Here is a 20915-nt window from a genome sequence, read left to right as displayed (position 1 = left end):
TTATTTGCAGCCTCGACTTGCCCGTTCGTCTGGGGATGCTCCACCGAAGAGAATTTCTGTTTTATGCCCAGACCGGTGAGGAACTCCACAAACTTTTTATCGGTTCAGCCTCTATCCATTTGATGTAGTAGTCGAAGGCAACTATGAGATATTTGACTTGCCCCGGACCAACCGGAAAAGGTCCCAAGAGGTCGACCCCCCACTGTGCGAAAGGTCAGGAGGACGTTAGTAAGCTCGGTTCGGTAGCCGGTGCTTTGTGGAAGTTGGCATTCTCTTGGCACTTGACACACTTCTTCACGAATTCTTTGGAGTCCTCCATCATCGATGGCCAGTAATATCCAGCTCGGATGAGCTTTCTTGCTAGGGCTTTGTCCCCGATGTGGTGACCACAACACCCCTCGTGGACTTCCCTGAGTACGTAGTCCGTTTGGTCGGGATGCAGGCATTTCAGCAAGGGCTGGCTGAGTCCCTTTTTGAACAGTTGGCCTTGTATGATCGCATATTTGGCTGCCTCCCTCTCAACATTTTAGCTTTCTTCTCATCTTCAGGGAGTTTGCCGTTTTCTAAGTAATCAGTGATGGGGTCCATCCAGGAGGGACTTATCTTTGTCAGGTGGAGGGCAACTGCTGGTTCTTTTGTCATGCCTTGAATGAGGGACCGGTTGCCGGCTCCTGGTTTCGTACTCGCTAGCTTGGATAGGAGGTACGCACGTGTGTTCCTTTCCCTTGGAACGTGTTGGACCGTGACCTCCTCAAACTGTTTGCTCAGCTCTTTGACCTTCTCCAAGTACTTTTGTAATAGCGAGTCTCTGGCTTGGTAGCTTCCATTTACTTGCGAGGTCACAACCTGTGAGTCGCTGCATACTTCCAGACTCGTAGCCCCGACTTCCCGAGCTAAGATTAAGCCGCCTAGAAGGTCCTCATATTCTGCTTGGTTGTTTGATACGGGAAACTCGAACCTGATTGATTGTTCGTATATGACCCCGGCAGAACTTTCCAAGATGATCCCGGCACCCCCGGACGTTTGGTTGAAGGCTCCGTCCACATGGAGCCTCCACCGTATGCCCGCTTCCTCGGTCGGGTCCCCCGCTACTTCTACCAAGAAGTCTGCCATTGCTTGTGCCTTGATCGCATGTCGGGGCTCGTATCGCAAATCATACTGAGATAGCTCGATGGCCCAAGTCATCATTCTTCCCGCTAAGTCAGGTTTTTGGAGCACTTGGCGGATTCCCTGATCCGTTCTCACGACCACTTGGTGACCCTGGAAGTACTGTCGTAGTCTTCGGGAGGAGGTTAGCAGTGCTAGGGCCAGCTTCTCTAGTTTGCTGTATCTCAATTCTGCTCCTTGCAGTGCTCTATTCACGAAGTAAATTGGTTGTTGAACTTTCCCTTCTTCCCGTACCAAAACTGCTGACAGCGCTTCATCCGTTATGGCCAGGTATAGGTAGAGCAGTTCTCCGACTTTGGGCTTCTCGAGCACGGGTGGTTTGGCGAGGATCTCTTTGAAATGTTTAAATGCTTCCTCACACGCTGGGGTCCATTCAAACACTATTCCTTTTTTCATAATATTGAAAAATGGCAGCGCCCTAACGGCCGATGCCCCGAGGAAACGGGATAGGGCGGTGAGTCTACCTGATAACCTCTGAACATCCTTGATGCAGCCCGGACTCTTCATTTGGAGCATTGCTTGGCACTTTTCCGGGTTGGCCTCGACCCCCCCCCCTTTTGGGTTATCATGAACCCTAGGAACTTTCCTGCCTCCATAGCAAAGGCACATTTGAGTGGGTTGAGCCTCATGCCGTGTTTTCGGAGGGAGGCGAACACATTTCCCAGGTCACTTATGAGGTCCTCGGGTCGGGTGGTCTTCGCAAGGATATCATCTACATACACCTCCACCGTTTTGCCTATGAGATCATTGAATATCTTGTTCATTATCCTCTGGTACGTGGCCCCAGCGTTCTTCAGGCCGAACGGTATTACCTTGTAGCAATATATCCCTCTTGGCGTTATGAACGCCGTTTTCTCTTCGTCAGGCCGGTGCATCGGTATCTGGTTATAACCAGAGTAGGCGCCCATAAAGCTTAGCTACCGATATCCCGCCGCAGCGTCGACGAGTGCATCAATGTTGGGCAGGGGAAGCAGTCCTTGGGGCATGCTTTGTTGAGATCAGAGTAATCCACACACATCCTCCATTTCCCATTGTGCTTTTTCACTAAAACTACATTCGACAGCCATGTCGAGTAGTCAAGTTCTCAAATAAATCCTGCTTCGAGGAGGCTAGCCGTCTGCCTGGACACCTCCTCCGCTCGCTCTTGCGATATTTTCCTCCTTCTTTGAGCTACCGGTCTGGCCTCCGCCATCACGGCCAAGTGATGTGACATGAGTTGGGGGTCTATTCCCGGCATGTCGGTTGGCGTCCATGTAAATAGGTCGCCGTTAGCCCTGATCATTTCTATTAGGGGCCCCTTCAGGTCGTGTGGTAGGTTTCTGTTCACGAAGGTGAACTTCTCCTCTGTGTCGCCGACTCTGAATTTCTCCAAGTTCCCTTCCGGCTCGGGTCTGGGTTTGTCTTCGACTCTAGCGTCTAGGTCGGAAAGGAACACTCCCGCTGCTTCCTTGGACTTCTTCCTTAAGGAGAGACTGGCATTGTCGCAGGCGACTACCGTTTCCAAATCTCCTTTTATGGATCCCACGGACCCGTCGTCAGCCACGAATTTCATTACCAGCATTTTTGTGCTGATTACTGCCCCGAGATCGTTGATGGTCTTCCTCCCCAGGATGATATTGTAGGCTGTGGAGTCGCGCAGAACCACGAACTCGGCTATTGTCGAGCCTCGTCCCTGCCCGTGTCCTACTGATATCGGCAGGGCGATTATCCCGTCTAGCTTGATGAAGTAGTCACCTAACCTTACAACACCGTGCTGGTGGGTTTTCAGGTCGGCATCCCATAGTCCTAAAGCATCGAACACATTGCGGAACATGATATTTGAGTCAGCACCGGTGTCTATGAGGATGCGCTTGATGAGGCCAGTTCCCACTCTGGCCGTGATGACCATTGGGGGCTTTTCGCGACCTCATCAAACCACTGGTCCTCCAGGCCGAATGAGATGGATGGCGACCTCGACCTCTCGGGGTTTTGTGCAGATGATGAAGAAATCGCCAGGACTTTGGCGTCTTTCTTGTGTGCCGACTTCGACCTTGGGGGTGCGTCTCTCGCCGTCACGACGTTCACTATGGTGAGACCTTGTTCGCTGTCGCCCTGGTCGTGACGTCACTTTGCCATGCGAGTTTTGTCCTCTGCCTCTCGGTCGCGATCTCGTCTTCTGGGCTCCCTGATGAGATGAGAGAATTCAGCCAGTTTCCCGTCCCGGATTGCTTGTTCCAACGCGTCCTTCAAGTCGAAGCAATCCTGTGTCTTGTGTCCATAGTCTTTGTGATAATCACAATAGAGGCTCTTGTTTCCCCCGGTCCGGTCCTTCAGAGGTCGGAGCTTCGACAAAATTCCCTTCTCTGCTATCTGTTGATAAACTTCTATGATGGGGACGGTGAGGGGGTGTATTTGGTGAACTTCCCGACTCGAGGAAACGGCCTGGGTGTCTTGCTCGGACCGCCGTCTCTGGCGTGTTCCTTCTGTCTTTCTCCGCTTCCGTGCTGCCATGTCTGATTGTAGAAGGGCTGCCATTTCCCATTTGTTGGCAGCTACGACCTGGCTGACTTCTTCATCGTTAATGTATTCCCTGGCTACACTTTGGATCTCCTGCTTTGTCCACACCGGCTTCGTGGTGAGGTGCTTTCTGAAGTCCTCGTTTAGAAGTCCATTCGTCAGGCATAGGCTAGCAACCGAATCAGTCAGCCCGTCGATCTCCAAGCACTCGTCGTTGAACCGTCTAGATATTTCCTGGTCGGTTCGCCAGACCTCTGCGTCACCCCGAGCAGATTGATCGGGTGCTTTGCCTTTGCGATTCTGGTAGTAAATTGGGCTAGGAACGCATGGCTAATATCCAAAAACCTAGCCACCGAGCCCGTCGGGAGGCTATTAAACCACCGTATTGCAGGTCCCGCGAGAGTTACCGGGAAAGCGCGGCACCTTACTTCGTCTCCCACTCCCTCCAGGTTCATCCTGGACTCGAAGGCCGTAAGGTGCTCCTGCGGGTCTTGGGTTCCATCGTACCTCATGTCTGTTAGCTTGTCAAAGTGCTTTGGCAGCCGGACTTCGAGGATGGAACGATAAAATGGGGTTGCGCCTATTATCACTGGTCCCCACGTTCTCCTTGTTCTTTCCTCGCCGTCTTCCCGTCGAGCGTCTTCCCGGTCTCTATCTGTGGTGCGTCTCCTTTCGCGCCTGGTGTAGATGATGGGGTCACGGTGCCTCCTTGTGCGTCCTTCCTCCCTGGCGCTCTCGGGCTCAGATCGTGGGCTAGCAGTTTTCCGGAAGTGGCTTCTCAGAGGGGAACGGGAGTAGCTTGATTCGGGAGTTTGTTGGCGATGTTCCCGATCTGCCAACCGGCGCTCCAGGTCCTGCATCCTGTGACGCAGTTCCTGCATTATTCTGGCGCTGTTGTCGCCAGTTCCCCCGAAGGGGCGCCTTTCTTGAGATCGTGAGGTTCGTCGTGGAGGGAACCTCGTGCGCTCCCGGGAGGAAGCCACAGAGGCTTCTCCTCTGCGGTCGGTCTCACGGCCTGTTCCTCCTGGGTCCAGTACAACGTCCATTCAGGCGTCCCACAGACAGCGGCAATGTTCAGTAGGTCGGGTACCGGACGGTTCGGGTTGATACTCTGGTTGGTAAAAAAAGGGGGGGGGAGTCGCCTAGTCTTGGGTTGCTGGATCGGAGGAGGTGTAGCCGACTTCCCGAGCTCTTCGTGTGGAAAAGGGGGGTGTCACCTGCAAAGACACTCCGACGCTCTAGTCAGTCAAGTGTGCAGGCGAAAAGTGGGAGAATGATGTGTGACGTACCTTGGGGGAGGGGTAGGACCCTTCCCATATATACTGTGTCAGTAGTGGATCTCACAAGAGCAGACCAACCTTCCTCGAAGCTTCCTCATACAGCTGCAGTGGAGAGCCGTCAAGGACGCGTGTCCGGGTCGGTGGTTGGGCTGCTTGCACCCGACCGTTCGGGTCGGGTGGCTTGCGGGTCGGGTCGATCCGCGTTCTGTCTGGACCAGGCCGTAACAACTTTTAATCAAAATCAAGTTGTAAAATTCAATTTGATACAACCTTCACCTCTCATCACTTTGTTTCTTGCATACAAATTTTATTCTTTCTTTCTCATGGTATGATATCCAACACTTTTATAGATTTTCCTATGTTTTCATATTCCAAACCGGAACTTTTTGTTGCTGATGTATTTACATTTATCTTTTCTTAAGCAATAATTAATTTATTTATCCTTGTCTATTCACAAAAACGTGAAAATCTTTGCTTATTTTGTACTACATTCAAACACTGATGCATCGATTTTTGCTCATTTAACACTATGCTCGAGTAATATAGCTTGTTGTTTCTGGACAATGACCTAACTTTAGTGCCGTATTTGGTCTATTCCAAAAGGATTTGACAAAAATTTATGCTAACAGTCAAGGGTCTAACACAATCCTTGGTCTTTGTCCTAACTTAGAACCAACTATCTAACATAGGCGAAATTATAGATGTGATAACTTTTATCTCATGACACACACATTTGAAACTCTAACAAGAAATTAGTCATTGTAGTTAACGATAAGCCATTCATGAACCAAAAACACAATTTTGATAACTGAACTAAAAAAATGCATCAAAATAGCAGTTTAAATTTCCTCTACCCATAATCTTATAATATTGATTGGTTTGCAAAAGGTAATATTCCCCTTCATTCATTCTAAAGTAAATATATTTAATCAAAAAATCCTTTTTCACAATAATTCGCTGCTCATGTATTCTTGACAAATAATTGTGATAATTGATAAAGACAACTTTATAATAACTTCTTGTTAGGAGTATCAAGAAGGCCATGGATATATCACTGTCAAACGAAGAAAAACAAAGCAGCAAGATCACGCTGCATATCCGTTTGGTGGTCTAAAAAGTAATTATGCTTAAGTTGTTATGTTGCCGAACGGAAGAATAAGGAGGAAAAGTGTTAAATAACGATATCCACAATGAAAGAAAAAGTTTAGATCCATTTATACATGTACACTCGTTAAAGCAACCACACCGTTTTCCCAGTGAGTGTTTTAATAGGGGGAAGGAAGGGGCGGGGGAACCTGAGAAGGGGAAGTCTTTCTTTCAATAGCAGGGTAAATTTAGTATACATGCTCCACTTTGTTCCAAAAGCACAGCAAAATTAGGAAGTTCAAGAACATAAATGGGTTAAACTCATATACTTTCAACATAGAGATGCCAGCTCCAAAAGCTCTTTGTATTCATCGGATACATAAGATTTCACCTTCATAGTGGGTTTCCCATCAGTTCCCGGTGAAATGCACTTAATACCAATGACAGTGGCCAAACCTGCAAAGAGAAATTCCTGTCAACCCAATGTACAATGGCAAGGACATGTCAAGAACATATATAACACTAATTTTCACAACTTCACCTCACAATCAAAGCTAATTGATAGATCCAATAAGTTCTCAGCTCTTCACTTATATTTAGCTGCAGAATCTTTGACCCATTTGCTCATCACTAATCACTATATTTAGTAGCATACTAAAATGTTAAGCAATATGCCATTTTACATTAATTTTAAAATAGATGTTTGAAAGTGAGCAAACAATCCAGTTCAGTGGTTACATTTGTAACTGAAAAATATTTTTAGAGTACTACGTTGTTGGCTTGAATGCAAAATAGTAACGGCAGAAAACAGCAACATTTCCACCGTCAATAAACAAAGGATGAAGCTTTTATTATAATTTCACCTAGTGTGTTCCCGTGATAAGTATTAGTATTGTACTCACTATCATGTACACGACCATACACCATTTTTTCCCCTCTCCAAAATTCCAAAGGCCTTGTCCTGATCCTGGTGCTCCTCCTTAGTCCAGCCTCCCATGATGTACCGGCAGCTGGGAAGATAAAACGTAAGTTATTAACTATAACAAAATATTATAGCAAATGAATGGATGAGTTCAACAAGTAGTAGAAACCTGCAAGGCTCTGCCTCCGAGAAAGACTTTTATCTTTATGTTGTCTTTTCGATCGCCTAACTCTCCTTTGTCCATAATCAGGCAAAACAGAATTACCATCTGTCATTTCCTGTAAACAGGGACAGACATTCAGTTCCACAAGCAGCCAGCCGCACAAAGATGCAGATTATGCCTAATCCAAAACAAAATGAAGAAAAAGTGCTACTAGTACATTCTAATTTTCAACAAATGCTAACTTGGGAACCAATTCAAAACCATAACTTTTGCAATTATTTTTCAATTTCACACCGTCTATTAACAGTCTTCATTGTATAGTACAATTTGGCTTTGCAAGGAAATGAAAAAAAAAAGCCCAACCTATTATTAGTTCAAGACAAGAAACTGTTTGAATACTGGCTACTATCTACCCTTGCTAATACCTGATATAAAGGATAATTAAAATGAGATTCAAATACTAAGACTTCAGGGGAACTAAATGGAAAGCAGCGAAGTTGTTAACCTGTAAACACTGTTCTGGACCATCGTCTGATCTTCTGGAATCTTTATCATGATCATTGGCTTGAAACCCAGCAGGGTCTGAATGATCTGCTAAACCATACAATAGACTTAGCACTATCAACAGTAAAGCTAAAGGTAATACTAAATGATGTCCTCCCTTGATTTCAAATCAAAACAATTTATCAGGGTAGTGTAAGCAACAAAAATAATCAAAAGTCATAACTTATCCCCCCTAAGATCAACTACGTTGATTAAATTCAACGGCAGCAGTTTTATTGAAAATAGCTTCCATTAATTAAAAATAGGTAATTAAGCAATAATTTGGCAACAATAGGTAAGTCTATGGATCTTTAGAAGAAAGAAACTAAAAAGGCACAGGTTAAATGGTGATGAAGCATAACAATCTTTTATGCAGCAAACAAGGGATCACTAAAGAAGTTTATGCATTTAAGATAAAATTGGCTTAGTGTACCAAACTGCTGAAAAGAAAATATAAAGTGCATTCATTTAAAGTGAATTGATTAAATTACTAATGCAAAGAGATCTCATCGGAAGAAAATAACAACACAAATATTGCTTTTACTAAAATAACAATAGGGAAACATTATAGAGATAGCTTGGGATCAGCCAAGAATTAACCAGCCATTGTGCTTGCATATCAAGAACCTGATGGAATAAACATGCATACCTGGTTGATTCGCCATGTTAATATTAGAATCATCTGATGGCCCAACAGCCGCATGTGCCTGCAAATTTTCTGCCTGTATCATAAGATAGATTAATTCAGAGCTACAAAATTTGCCAGCAATTCAAGATGATCAAGATTGAAATATAAACATACTTCATTCTCAACTCTATTTGTTACAATATTTGGCCTCCCTACTATGTCATTCATACCACTGTCTCCAATATCCACATCCATGTCAATATGAGGACCATTTGACTCAATATTAACATCAAACTCAGGAAGCCTTGGATTATCCTCCACAGACTTTTGGGGTGTACAAGCACAATCTCTAATGATACCTTCCATCCCACTGGCTCCAGTATTCACGTCCATGACAACACGAGGTCCATTTGACTCAATATTAGCATCAGACTCAGGTTGCCCTGGATTATCCTCCACAGACTTTTGGGGTGTACAAGCACAATCTCTGACTGTGTCTTCCACTGAATGTGTCTCACTATTTCCAATTAAATCTTCCTTGGATTTTCCAGAAGAATAGGAGCCATTCCTGACAGTGTCACCTGGTGAACTTGTCTTATTAATGGCAATACCATCATCAATTACATTTGCAGAGGGTTCATTTGATGGATTCCCAGAAGCAGCAAGTTTGTGCTCCTGGTTTATCAGAGGAATTGGGGAATTCTTTCTTGTGGATAAATGATCAATTCCATCAGCTGCAAATGGATCCACCGATGGCTTTGGGTGTGAAAGGTGAAGCAGCAAGGAAGATAGTGGAGCAAATGGACTTCTTGGTGGGGTGGGTGAAGCTGATTGCTGCAATTGGCATCCTATGCCCTGTCTAATAGGTGTTCTACTATTAAATCCTTTCAACAAATTATCAAGGATGGATAAAGGTTTCCACTTCCTTGGATTTGACGAGTTCCCATGCAAAGATTTCATACCAATAACTTGGTTATTATTTGGGAAGTCAGGAATAGATAATTTCTCCAGAACAATTGGTTTGATATGTAACTTCTCCTGCAAAAGAGTCACTGCTTCATCCCCTTCTAGATCTTCAGAATTGCATTGAAGCAATCCATCCAGTATTTCATTGATCTTGTTCTCTTCAATAGCAGGTGAATCTGCAGTAAAATACATCTACGAATGTCTGAAGTCTGGAAAACAAGAGAAATGGAAAGGGACTACTGCTAGGAGGGAAAGCCAAAACTCAACTTAAGAGGGATTAAAAAGAAAACAACTCGTGCCCTACAGAGTATCATTGATTTACCAGTTACTTCATTTTCCAGTGGTGTAAGAGAAGCTCCACCTTCATCTGTGCTCTCACCAACAGGGCCAAGATCGACAGATTCACTTGCCTTTTGAGAGGGTAGAACATAATCATTATTGTCAAAAGTTTCTTTAGGATAACGATGCTTGTATCTGACCCGCCTGAGCCATATGATATTTGATGAATGTTAGCTAACCGAAAAATAAAAGAATGACAAACATCATAAACAAAGCAATGGAGGCTGATTATTCAAGAATTAGCATTGTACCGCTCATTATTCCCTGAAAGTCCTGGTCGACGTTGTCGCATCTTAGTGGTAGTATCTGACAGATTTGACTCAAGAAACTCACCTGTCTGCTTCTGTATCTCTCTTTTCGCATCTATCCATTCAAATGCAACACCAATAAGAGCAAACCTTATAAACATCATCCAATGTGTACACAGGAACAGAAATAAGGGGACTTACTTTCTAGCCGATCATGGGCCAAGAAGAATTCCACTGGATCTTTCAGTTTATCAAGGTCCAGAGTTGGAATCAAACTCTCAACAGATTGACTATAAAAAAAAAGATATATAAATAGAAATCAGTGTAAAAAATGCAAGGAAAAGGATTTGGGGGAGAATGAAAAAGGTAATTTACGTTTTAGTTGGCTTTAAAGAAAAACGAGCTCGCTTCAGGCCTAAAGCAGGTCTCCGTTTTCGAGGAAACTCTACAGCCTCTCCAGAAGCAGCAGCAACGTCATTCTCCTCATCAAATGCTATATCACTCAAGATTTCAGAGTCAAACAGTCCAGGAACTTCAGATATCACAGCCAACTTGCCCTCAAGTTTAGCAGGATTTTGCATTTCCTGTGAGAGGCATGGATAACAATTAAAAATATTGTTGCAAAACCGTTACAACTACTCTAATTCCCTCCTTTTTTTATCACATGACTCAAATCAAACAATGAACTCAAAATTTGACGCCTATGCATCACCCCGTATTTATGCTTCAAATAGGTGCCCAAAAAAAATTGCCTACATGCAATGCACTTTGGGGATTTACTCAAACACCTAAAATGCCACTCTTAGCTGGAACAAAACCACACAATAGAAGCAAAAGATGGAAGTAAAGCAATCCTAGTTAATAAGTTCCAAACTTGCGAAAAAGAATTATAAAAAAAAAAAAAAAAAACATGAAAAGGAGCTGAAAGGAGTTGAAGTGGAATTTTACCATGGATCGGAGGTGGTTGTGGATGGAGTCAAGAACGTGATTAGGATCGTAGGGCTTCGAAGGGGAAGGAGCAGTGACAGTAGAAGATGACGTTGTTTGCGGAAAGAGGGAGAGACTCAGAGACCCCAATAGTTAGCAACAGGATCCTCCACTTCACACACGGAACCTTCTTTCTCCATTTTCATTCATTCTTTCCTTTCATAAAGACAAAATTTGATCGATTTGGGATAGCAAGTTAGCGCGAAACACACTGTCACAACTCACAAACACACAAAATTCAAGAGAGTCAAATTTGTCTGAAAAATTACTTGTGGTCTAAATTGGTTGTTGAAATTTTTTTAATTAAATTGTCTTTTAAAAATTTTAAATTAATTATATTAGTTTTTCTGTCACTTTATTTATTTATTTATTGATAGTGTCAAAATTTGTTAATATAAGAATGTAACACCCAAATACACTTAAAAATTTTAATTGATTATTAACACGATTAGTTTACGAAATTAGATAAAATCAACTCCAAACTAAGAGATTCCAATACCTCAAGTTCTCTCTCCAATTAGGTTTTGATTTGATTTAATTTCATAAACTTATTTAATAGTCAATTAAGATTCTTAGGTATATATTAGGGCGTCACTTAATATGTTACATTAGCAAATTTTGACCGTATTAACAAAAAAATATGACAGAAGGATTAATATAACTAATGTAAAATCTTTAAAAGACGAATTTGATTAAAAAAATCTTTCAGGAACTAATTTGACCATTTATTCAAATTCAAAAGAGTAGACTATTGAGCAAGAATAAGAAAAACAGACCGGTAAATGAACCGATTAGAAAACTAGTTTAAAAATTTAAAAATTTAATTACGTCAAATAGATTTAATGTACAAGACATTTTAGTAACTAAGTCCAATCAAGTTAGCTCATTAACAATAAAATATACTCTAACAAGCGTATATATGTGCTCCACTGGCGCCTAATTAGAATGTGTATTGTATTTTTCTTACTTTCTGCAGCACGCAAATTTTTTTTTGGAGAGGACACAAATTTCAAAGCATAGCACACAAATTTTCGAAGCATAGCACATTAAATTTTGCACATAATACAAATTTATTGATATAGCCCACAATTTTTTTCACATAACATACAAATTTTCGAAATGTAGCACACAAATTTTTAAAGTATAGCACACAAATTTTTGCACAAACTTATCGATATGATTAGGGATGTTCATGGTTCATTTTTCACATAGAAACTAGTTTTAAATCAGTTTATAATGTAGTGCACCAGTTTATGAATTATTCTCCACATCCAAGTAATTTTAGCATCTAAATTTATCCAAATAATTTAGAGTCACGCACTTCTCTTTTCTGTTTTTTCTCCCCCGCGCTTCTTCTTCTTCTTTCAAATTCACGTACGTTCTTCTTCTTCTTCTTCTCCGTTATCGTCATCACCAATAATACCAACATTTTGCAAACATCTTTATTAGTTCTGATTTTCTCTGCTGCCATCATTAAATAATTTCAGTTCATTTCTTAATTTATTTTGGTTCATTTGTGTGTTAATTTTTTATTAGTTCTGATTTTCTCTGTTTCCATCATTAAATAATTTCGGTTCATTTCTTAATTTATTTTGGTTCATTTGTGTGTTAATTGAGATTTATTTGATGTTGCTGATAAGTATTGACCAAAATTTATATTCCTTAAGTAATTTCGATGAGTTTTTGTTAATGATTGAGTCTTTTTTAAGCAAAAAAGAATGAAATTATTTATTATCAATTTATTCAATTATATTATATTTTATTCCATTCCATTCAATTTGTCTTGAAAGCCATTCCAACCATTGGGACAAATTATTCATCAACAACGCACCTGGACTACAAATAAACCGAAAATATTATTAAAGCAAAACCATTGTATAATACTAAATAAACCGAATATTTGTCCATTATATAAATTCGAATTCAGAAACATCTGCGTCTAGAATGAACCGAAAATATTATCAAAGCGAAACCACTGTATAATAATAAATGAACCGAACACTGTCCATTATATAAATTCAAATTCAATTCAAAATGTTGGTTTTTGTTAGCAAAATGTTGGTGTTGTTGGTGATTACAATAACAAAGAAGAAGATGGGAAAAAGAAGAAAAATCAAACAAAAAAGAAGAAATAAGAAGAAAAAAAATCCTGAAAACTTCTCATCATATTCTTCTTTTCTTATCTTGTTCATCTAATCAAATAAAGAAAAAGAAACACATAATGCTGCAAAATCACTTGATGGATTTGGATGTGTTTTTGTTCATGATTCAATTTTATTTGTGTGTTTGTTTTCAAATTAAGTTTGTGTGTCGCAATCATTAAGTAATTTCGATTCATTCTGGATTTAAATAAGGTACATTTAGTCTGTGCTTGTGTTTGAAATGAGTTTACATTATGAATTTAATTTTCAGTTCATTTTGAATATAATTTTGGTTCATTCTAAATATAATTTTGATTCATTTCTGTTCTGTACAATTCAAAACTCTTCCTCCTCACCTTCATTCTACTGCTTCTTCACCAGGGAGAGAAGGAGGAAAAGAAAAAAAATACAGTAGCAACAATAAAAAAAAGAATGACGATAAGGAGAAAACACGTGAAGAAGAAGGAACGCAAAAAAGAAGGAGGAGGAGGAGGAGGAAGAACGCGAAGAAGAAGGTGAAGAAGCAGAAGACGCTCTGTGCGTAAACGAGCATGAGAAGAAGAAGAAGAAGAAGAAGAAGCTGCGCGTATAATCGTGCTCTTTTAATGAGAGTGGTTTTTGTTGGCCCTACTTGAATGAACTTGGATGAAAAAATACTTGAATGTGTAGCGGGCTGGCGGGTTAAGCCCACCAAATCTTCTCTTTTTTTTTTTACTATTAACTATTAAATAATATATACAATTTCACAATCATTTTAATAAATTTATAATTTCTAAAGGTATAAAAAATTATATTTTTTATATTCACAAATATTAAAGTCTTCGTAATTATGAATATCTAATAAACATAATTATAAACCAAGTTTTCATCCAAAATATAATTATAAATATTGTCTCCAAAACAAAATAAACATAATCCAAAACACTCAATTTTCATCTTTATTATCTTGTAAGTTGGGTTGGGAAAAGTTGGGTTTTGGCGAAAAAATTACAAAAATACCCCCTTGCCAAAAAAATACTAAGTCTGGTGAGAAAGTCCACCCCACCAAATCCCACGGTTTAAGCAATGCGGGTTAGGCGAGCTTTTACTATTTGGCAGTCCCAATTTTCTAATCCGGCTTGACATATTTAAGCCCGTTTGCCACCCCTAGCAACACCCCAGTTTAAACCAATTCATAAAAATAAAACCAATTTAAACTAATTTATATGCTAAACCTAGTTTTTAATATATAAAAAATCATATTTAATCGATTTTTCCTTTTTTTTCTCTCTCTACATTTCTCTTCTCTCTCCCCTCTCTCAACCTCTATTTTTTCTCACTCTATCATTATTTATCTTTTCTTTAATTTATTTTTTCTTTTTTTATCTTTATTTTTTTACTTTGATATAAAGATTTCTTATTTATTATCTTCCTTATATAATCTTTCATTCTAATATGGTCATGAATTGATGATCATACTGAAATTGTACATTTATGAGTATAATGTGACACAAGACTTTTAATCATTTATACTAAGAAAGTAAGAATTAGTTAACCTGATTTTTTTGAACATCTCTAGATATAGTATACAAATTTTTACCTATAGTACACAAACTTTTGTACATAACACACAAAATTTTATATATAACATACAAAATTTTTGTTGCGAATATATTTTGTTAGTTGAGTGAGTCAATGTTCTAAATATGTAGTTCTTCAAAAATTTCTGTGTTACACATAAAAATTTATTTATGCACCAAAATTTTTATATTATACACCAAAATTAATGTATTGTGTGTATTTCATTGGTTGGGTGTCAATGTTTTATGCATATGCTCTTTCAAATTTTTGTGTGTTGTATATTAAAATTTGTGTGTTGTAAACCAAAATTTATGTGTTGTGCATCAAAATTTCTATGCTCTAGTCTTTTGAACATTTATAGGAGAAGAAGAAGATGAAGATGATGAGTATGATGATGATGATAACGATAATAAAAGAGGATGAGTAAAAAAAAAATAGAAAAAAAAATTAAATAACAATAACATAATAACATTTATGAGTACACTATGACACAAAATTTTTGCATATAACACAAATTTTTGCACATAACACAAAATTTTACCTATAACATACAAATTTTTGCTGCGAATGTATTTCGTTTGTTAGGTGAGTCAATGTTTTGGATATGTAGTTCTCCAAAATTTATGTGCTACACATAAAAATTTATGTATTATACACCAAAATTAATGTATTGTTCGTATTTCATTGGTTGGGTGTCAATGTTTTAAGCATATATTCCAAAAATTTTTGTGTTGTATACTAAAATTTGTGTGCTGTACACCAAAATTTATGTATTGTGCATCAAAATTTATGTGTTCTAATCTTCTAACATTTATAGGAGAAGAAGATGATAATGATGAATATGATGATCATGATGATAATGATAATAAAAGAGGATGAGAAAAAAATAAAGAAAAAAAAATAACAATAACATCATCATCAAAAAGACGACTGCGGTGGCGATAGCAACGATGGCGACAACGGTGGCTGCAGCGACGCGATGACGTTGAAGAAAGAAGAAGAAGAAGAAGAATAAGGTGGAAGAATGATCATTAAAGGAGAAAAAATGTGACGCGTGGGTGATTTTTAAATTTTAACAACTTGATTAAACTTGATTACTCAAAAGACTTAAACACCTAGTACTTTTGTAAAATTATTTATAATAGAAAAATGGCCAAGTATAAATCGAATATTTAATATTTATTTAGACAACTTATTAAACTAATCACTCAATCAACTTACGTTCATTAAAAAATTTTATATTTAACAAATGAAGAATACATACATAAACAATGGGCTCCCATATGGAATTAAAAAAAAAAAACCAAAAAAGCTTGGATACTTAGCCCATGATTCCATATATAAATTCCTAATAATGTTTCCACTCATGTCCAAAAAAAAAATGTTTCCACTCCCCCTCTATACCATAAAGAATAAAATGCTACCCACGTATACACTCTCTTTTGTTGCTGTTGGCTATGCTATAGTTATCTTCCATTCTGCCATTGATCAAGACATGAACGACGGACAAATTACAGGGTCCTTCTGCACATGCATGAAAATATCAATTTATCTTTTACAAAATTTTACCTCAATTATCAGAAGTCTAAAAGCTAGCACCACCCATGACCCAACTAACGACGGCCATATTATTCGCTAATAACTTGATGTAGCATTTACCAAACAAAAAAAATGTGTGTAAAGATAGAGGACGTCCATGCCTCGGTGGAACTAAACTTCAAAAAAAATCATGATATTGATCTTTTAGCTTTTTTTTTTTTATACTACTAAAGTTCTATTATTTACTAAAGAAATGCTTAACACAAACAAAAAAAAATTAAAGCCATGAGTCATTTTACAAATTAATTTCTCATAAATATGAAGGCTTATAAGATGAAAATTCTTGATAAAGATGACAAATATATATTTAATGGGTAATTAACTAAAACCATAAAGGAAGCTCATAAAGCAAAAAGTATGAACATCAATGTTAAAAAAAAAAAAAAGTCAAACACAGAGGCAACAATGGCAACCAATAAAGAAAAAAAGAAAACATATTAGGAATATCTGAAACGAATCCAGTAATATTTTTTTTTTATTTGAGTATCATAACAAAAGGATCAAATAGTGGTTTAAGTGCATGAAAAAATCTATTGTATTTAAAGGTGGATACACCCTTACTTTTTTTAACTTTTGTGGCAAACTCACATTAGAGGAGATATATTCTTTATTTTCATAATGCAGTCACCAAAAAAAAAATAACTCTAAAAGGTGCAGGTACATGTATACACGTAAAATATAGTTTTAATTTAATGAAAACTGCATTATATTTTTCACAACAAAATCAGAGAAGATAGAGTTTAATTCAATTAGTATACTCAAAATACTAGATTAAAATAAACATTAAATATCACTTGATAAACACAAACCCAGCAACATTTACATTTCTTAAAAAAAAAAAAAGTATATGATTTGTAAGAAAAGAACTTAAAACAACCACTTGTAATTTAAATTCACAGGTGACTAGTACATTAAAAAGCATCCATGATTCAATTCAAGTTCTTCGGCCACAAACTATAAGCAAGGAGAACAAAAGATTAAACATAAGTTTCTCTGTCAATTGTGTAATTAATGTTGTCATCAAATTTTTCATAAGCTTAAAATAAAAATACAATTATCAGTAATGTATGTGATGCCACATGAACTTAAAATAAAACTAATATACATAGGAGAAACATTAATCAAGTAACATTAAATAAATAATTTGAAGCGTAAGCTTAATCTCTTCATTGAGAAAAATCATCGAACACTTTGTTTGCATCCAACATAACCATAGAGAATACATAAGAAACCAAGTGGAAAAAAGAAATCAAATTAGCAGTTCTTTTCGATACGTTACCACTCACGAGGCCCTATTTCAGGCAAGAGGAAGTTTAGGGGGCAGCAACTTTTGTGTTTTGTGGCCAGCACTTAATCATCAAAAGAAAAGTGAGTGATCTCCTACCATTGGATGTAATCTCACACCATTAAAATCACTATTGATGGCTAATTAATGGTTACAAAACACAAAAATTGCTGGCCCCTAGCACTCCTCTTCAAGCAATTAGGGAACCCTGCAAAACAGAAACTAAGACTCCGGAATATACAAGTCAAAACAAACCAATAAAGACCCCACAAAATGCAACAGTAACCATCGCAAAACAATCACAACACACTAATAACTAACAAGATTAAATCAAATGAGCACAGTTTGTTACAGAAATTAGTACACTATGATGCAAGTCATGAAAGATAACTCAAACTTTTATGAGAGATTCCAAGAAAAGCTGGCGAAGAGAAGCATAACACAAACTCGAACTCAAACAGAGAAGACCAATGAGAAGGAGAAGATGCTGATGAATGACAAAGAAGACAGTGACGAGGACTAAGCGAGGGATGGAGTATGCACTGAACAAAGAAAGAAAGAGAGAGAGAGAGATGTTGGGAATAAGACACCATTCCCCCTTGAGAAAACACCTTTGACAGAGAAATAAAATAGACACAATCACAACACAAGAATTTAACGTGGAAACTCCAATTACCGGAGAAAAAACCACGGCCGTTGTCAAATGACAACCAGAGAATATCACTATGTGAAAATTGTTACAGCACATAGACTTATTTCTCTCTAACACCGGCACCCCAGTACACCCACACTTTCTCAAAGCAAATATCTAACTACACCTCACAACACTCTCTAATCAAAGAGTACAGAGGAAAAGAAAAATCAGAAACAAGCTTAAAGTGTTTCTAACTGGTGCAAAAACAAATGGAGAACTTAGCCTCATATTTATAGCCTAGGCCACCCACTCCATTTGCTATCCTAAGCAATGTGGGACTAATTCAACCAAATCCTAACAATCTCCACCTTGATTGAAATAGTCACACATCTTCAGCTTCCATTGTCAACACCGACAATTCTTTGCTGCCATTGTCTATACCAACAATCATAGTTCAGAGAACTATCATACTCCACCATGAAAGTATACTCACTTGGAATTAGACCACTCCAATCATTTCGCCTTGGTACAGATCGAAACCTTACTGAAAATTCATGGTGCAACTTCCAAATTGGCTTTTCCTGGAAGTTTTTCAGTCATCGACCTAACTCCGCCACACACCTTGCATCTCAACGCCAACCAATGCCCGTGTGCAATTGTGGACCCGATTGCCACAACTTATCCTTATCCATGGCAGTGCGGTAATACCATGAGGATACTTCTTGTCTTCTAGAGAACATCATCTTCTCTCTTAGAGAGAGCAACCAGAGATCTTCTCCTTCAACGCCTTGTGCAAACCTGATTGTATCAACACATCCTTGACTTGTATTTGCCACAAGCCAAAATTGATTCTTCCATCAAATTTCTCTATTTCAAGCTTCACAGCACTTGAATATCCTGACATTGTTGCAACCGTATACTGGAATAGTATAACTCAACTGTAGACTGTGCACTAGGAAGGGTCCCCAGGAAAGAGAGGTGGGTCACAATAGACACACTTAAATACCAGGTCTTTCCTTAGCCAGAACCTTTCCAAACTGCACTCTCACAGTGTCATACTGCCTTCCAGCAACAACAACAGCAACCAAAGATCAACCTCAAGCCACAGGACAAAATTCTTTTCTGATGTGGAAGGTCAGACTAGGCTGCAACCACAGAGCATACTAAGAATAAATCCCACCGAACCGAAGCTCTGATACCACTTGTTGGGAATAAGACACCATTTCCCCTTGAGAAAACACCTTTGACAGAGAAATAAAATAGACACAATCACAACACAAGAATTTAACGTGGAAACTCCAATTACCGGAGAAAAAACCACGGCCGTTGTCAAATGACAACCAGAGAATATCACTATGTGAAAATTGTTACAACACATAGACTTATTTCTCTCTAACACCGGCACCCCAGTACACCCACACTCTCTCAAAGCAAATATCTAACTACACCTCACAACGCTCTCTAATCAAAGAGTACAGAGGAAAAGAAAAATCAGATACAAGCTTAAAGTGTTTTTGACTGGTGCAAAAATAAATGGAGAACTTAGCCTCATATTTATAGCCTAAGCCACCCACTCCATTTGCTATCCTAAGCAATGTGGGACTAATTCAACCAAATCCTAACAAGAGAGACAGTGTCTAACTGTGAGTGCGAGTACGAGTGAGAGTGAGAGTGTGAGAGTGAGCGAGTGAGATTGAAGATATATCTGCATTATTTTTCATTTTCTCTCTCTCTCTCTCTCTCTCTGTATATATATATATATATATATCGCCAAAACAACAAACAAAACAAGAAAAAACAACAGCAACATCATTGTTCCCATACACACACTACTTAAAAGAAAATACCGCCGGAAATTGTTGCCTCCAATTTGATCTGTGGCGGTCCTACTCCAACGCCGGTGAACACTCAAAAAACAAACATAGAAAGGAAGAAATCTGAAACTAAAAAAAGAACAGAAAATGCAGGAAACACTTCTCACTTTGTCTGACTCTAAACAGCTTCATACTATCGAGAAGAAAAAATCAGAATAAGAAAAAGATAATAGAGAAGGAAATGACATCATCGAGCTCGTGGTGGTTCTACCGCCGTACTGGCTATCGCGAGCACCGCCAGGGTCACGACGCGTTACACTAAACATCACTTTCACAGACTCCGGTTAGAGTTTTGTAGTTACGGTGACCTCTACGCGAGAACGCTAACCAGAAGCATAGATAGCGCCGGAAAATACCTCTGATCAAATGGTTTCATGTGCGAAGGGAAATAGGGAGAGTTCTCATGGCCATCGAAGCAACCTACGAAGGTGACTTCTCCACCGAAAAGATGCACGGCACCGGAACATTTGTTGGAGCTGATGAGGACACGTACAAAGGTTCATGGATGCACAAGTTGCAAGAAGGTGAGGACAAAGAATCTCACATAATTCATTTTTTACGTCTATCTTGTATTTGAAAATTTCTTAAATTTGTGATTGATTTTTTTTTTATAAAATTGTAGTATTTAAGTATTGTATTGAATTGTATTGATTACTCGTGTATGTATTTGTGCAATGTAGGTAAGGGAAGGTACTTATGAAAGAATGGGAACTAGTAAAGTTGTAATTTTGTTAAGATATTATGTTACTTGTTTGCCTTGCAATAATGCACATTTTGGTAATTGTTGGTTTGTTACGATTGTGGATTTCTGTGTTGAGGAATTGTTTCTGTTTCTATTACGATTGTGCATTTCGATTGCAATTTTGATCCACACAAGATTTCCTGCGTCTAAGTTTACACTTTGGTTTTAGGGGTTCAAGATTATGTTTTAGTGCATTCATACCAACCTCATGCATTAGAATAATGTTTCAGGTTTTTAAATTTTGTTTGTACATTC

At 38.6% G+C, this 20915-nt stretch overlaps 2 protein-coding genes across 5 annotated transcripts in view; both read right to left on the bottom strand.

The window, feature by feature from the left end:
* LOC107647312 lies at window positions 448–1674 on the bottom strand. The gene has a single exon (XM_016351397.1). It carries the CDS (start codon window positions 1672–1674, stop codon window positions 448–450), a length of 1227 nt encoding a protein of 408 aa, XP_016206883.1.
* The window catches only part of LOC107604867, a 22800-nt gene continuing 8012 nt past the window's right edge, over window positions 6128–20915 (bottom strand). The window contains exons 2-12 of one of the 4 annotated variants that reach the window (XM_021104855.1): window positions 10787–11036; window positions 10214–10422; window positions 10040–10128; window positions 9842–9953; window positions 9574–9734; window positions 8460–9427; window positions 8307–8379; window positions 7620–7708; window positions 7121–7229; window positions 6893–7039; window positions 6128–6485 (exon numbers count right to left, since the gene is read on the bottom strand). In XM_021104855.1, the coding sequence (XP_020960514.1) occupies window positions 6361–6485; window positions 6893–7039; window positions 7121–7229; window positions 7620–7708; window positions 8307–8379; window positions 8460–9427; window positions 9574–9734; window positions 9842–9953; window positions 10040–10128; window positions 10214–10422; window positions 10787–10789 (2085 nt within the window). In that variant the 5' untranslated portion in view covers window positions 10790–11036 and the 3' untranslated portion in view covers window positions 6128–6360. The remainder of the gene's footprint in view (window positions 6486–6892; window positions 7040–7120; window positions 7230–7619; window positions 7709–8306; window positions 8380–8459; window positions 9428–9573; window positions 9735–9841; window positions 9954–10039; window positions 10129–10213; window positions 10423–10786; window positions 11037–20915) is intronic. The other 3 variants (XM_016306572.2, XM_021104856.1, XM_016306573.2) reach the window with 3 other exon arrangements.

The sequence above is a fragment of the Arachis ipaensis genome, chromosome B06 (genome assembly GCF_000816755.2).
Source record: "Arachis ipaensis cultivar K30076 chromosome B06, Araip1.1, whole genome shotgun sequence".
Classification (NCBI taxonomy): domain Eukaryota; kingdom Viridiplantae; phylum Streptophyta; class Magnoliopsida; order Fabales; family Fabaceae; genus Arachis; species Arachis ipaensis.
The sequence above is the reverse complement of the archived record's forward strand: the minus strand, read 5'-3'. Positions and strand labels throughout refer to the sequence as shown.

What these genes read in the sequence shown, in the direction of transcription:
- LOC107647312 (XM_016351397.1), bottom strand. Translation starts at nt 1,674, where the DNA reads ATGAAGAGTCCGGGCTGCATCAAGGATGTTCAGAGGTTATCAGGTAGA.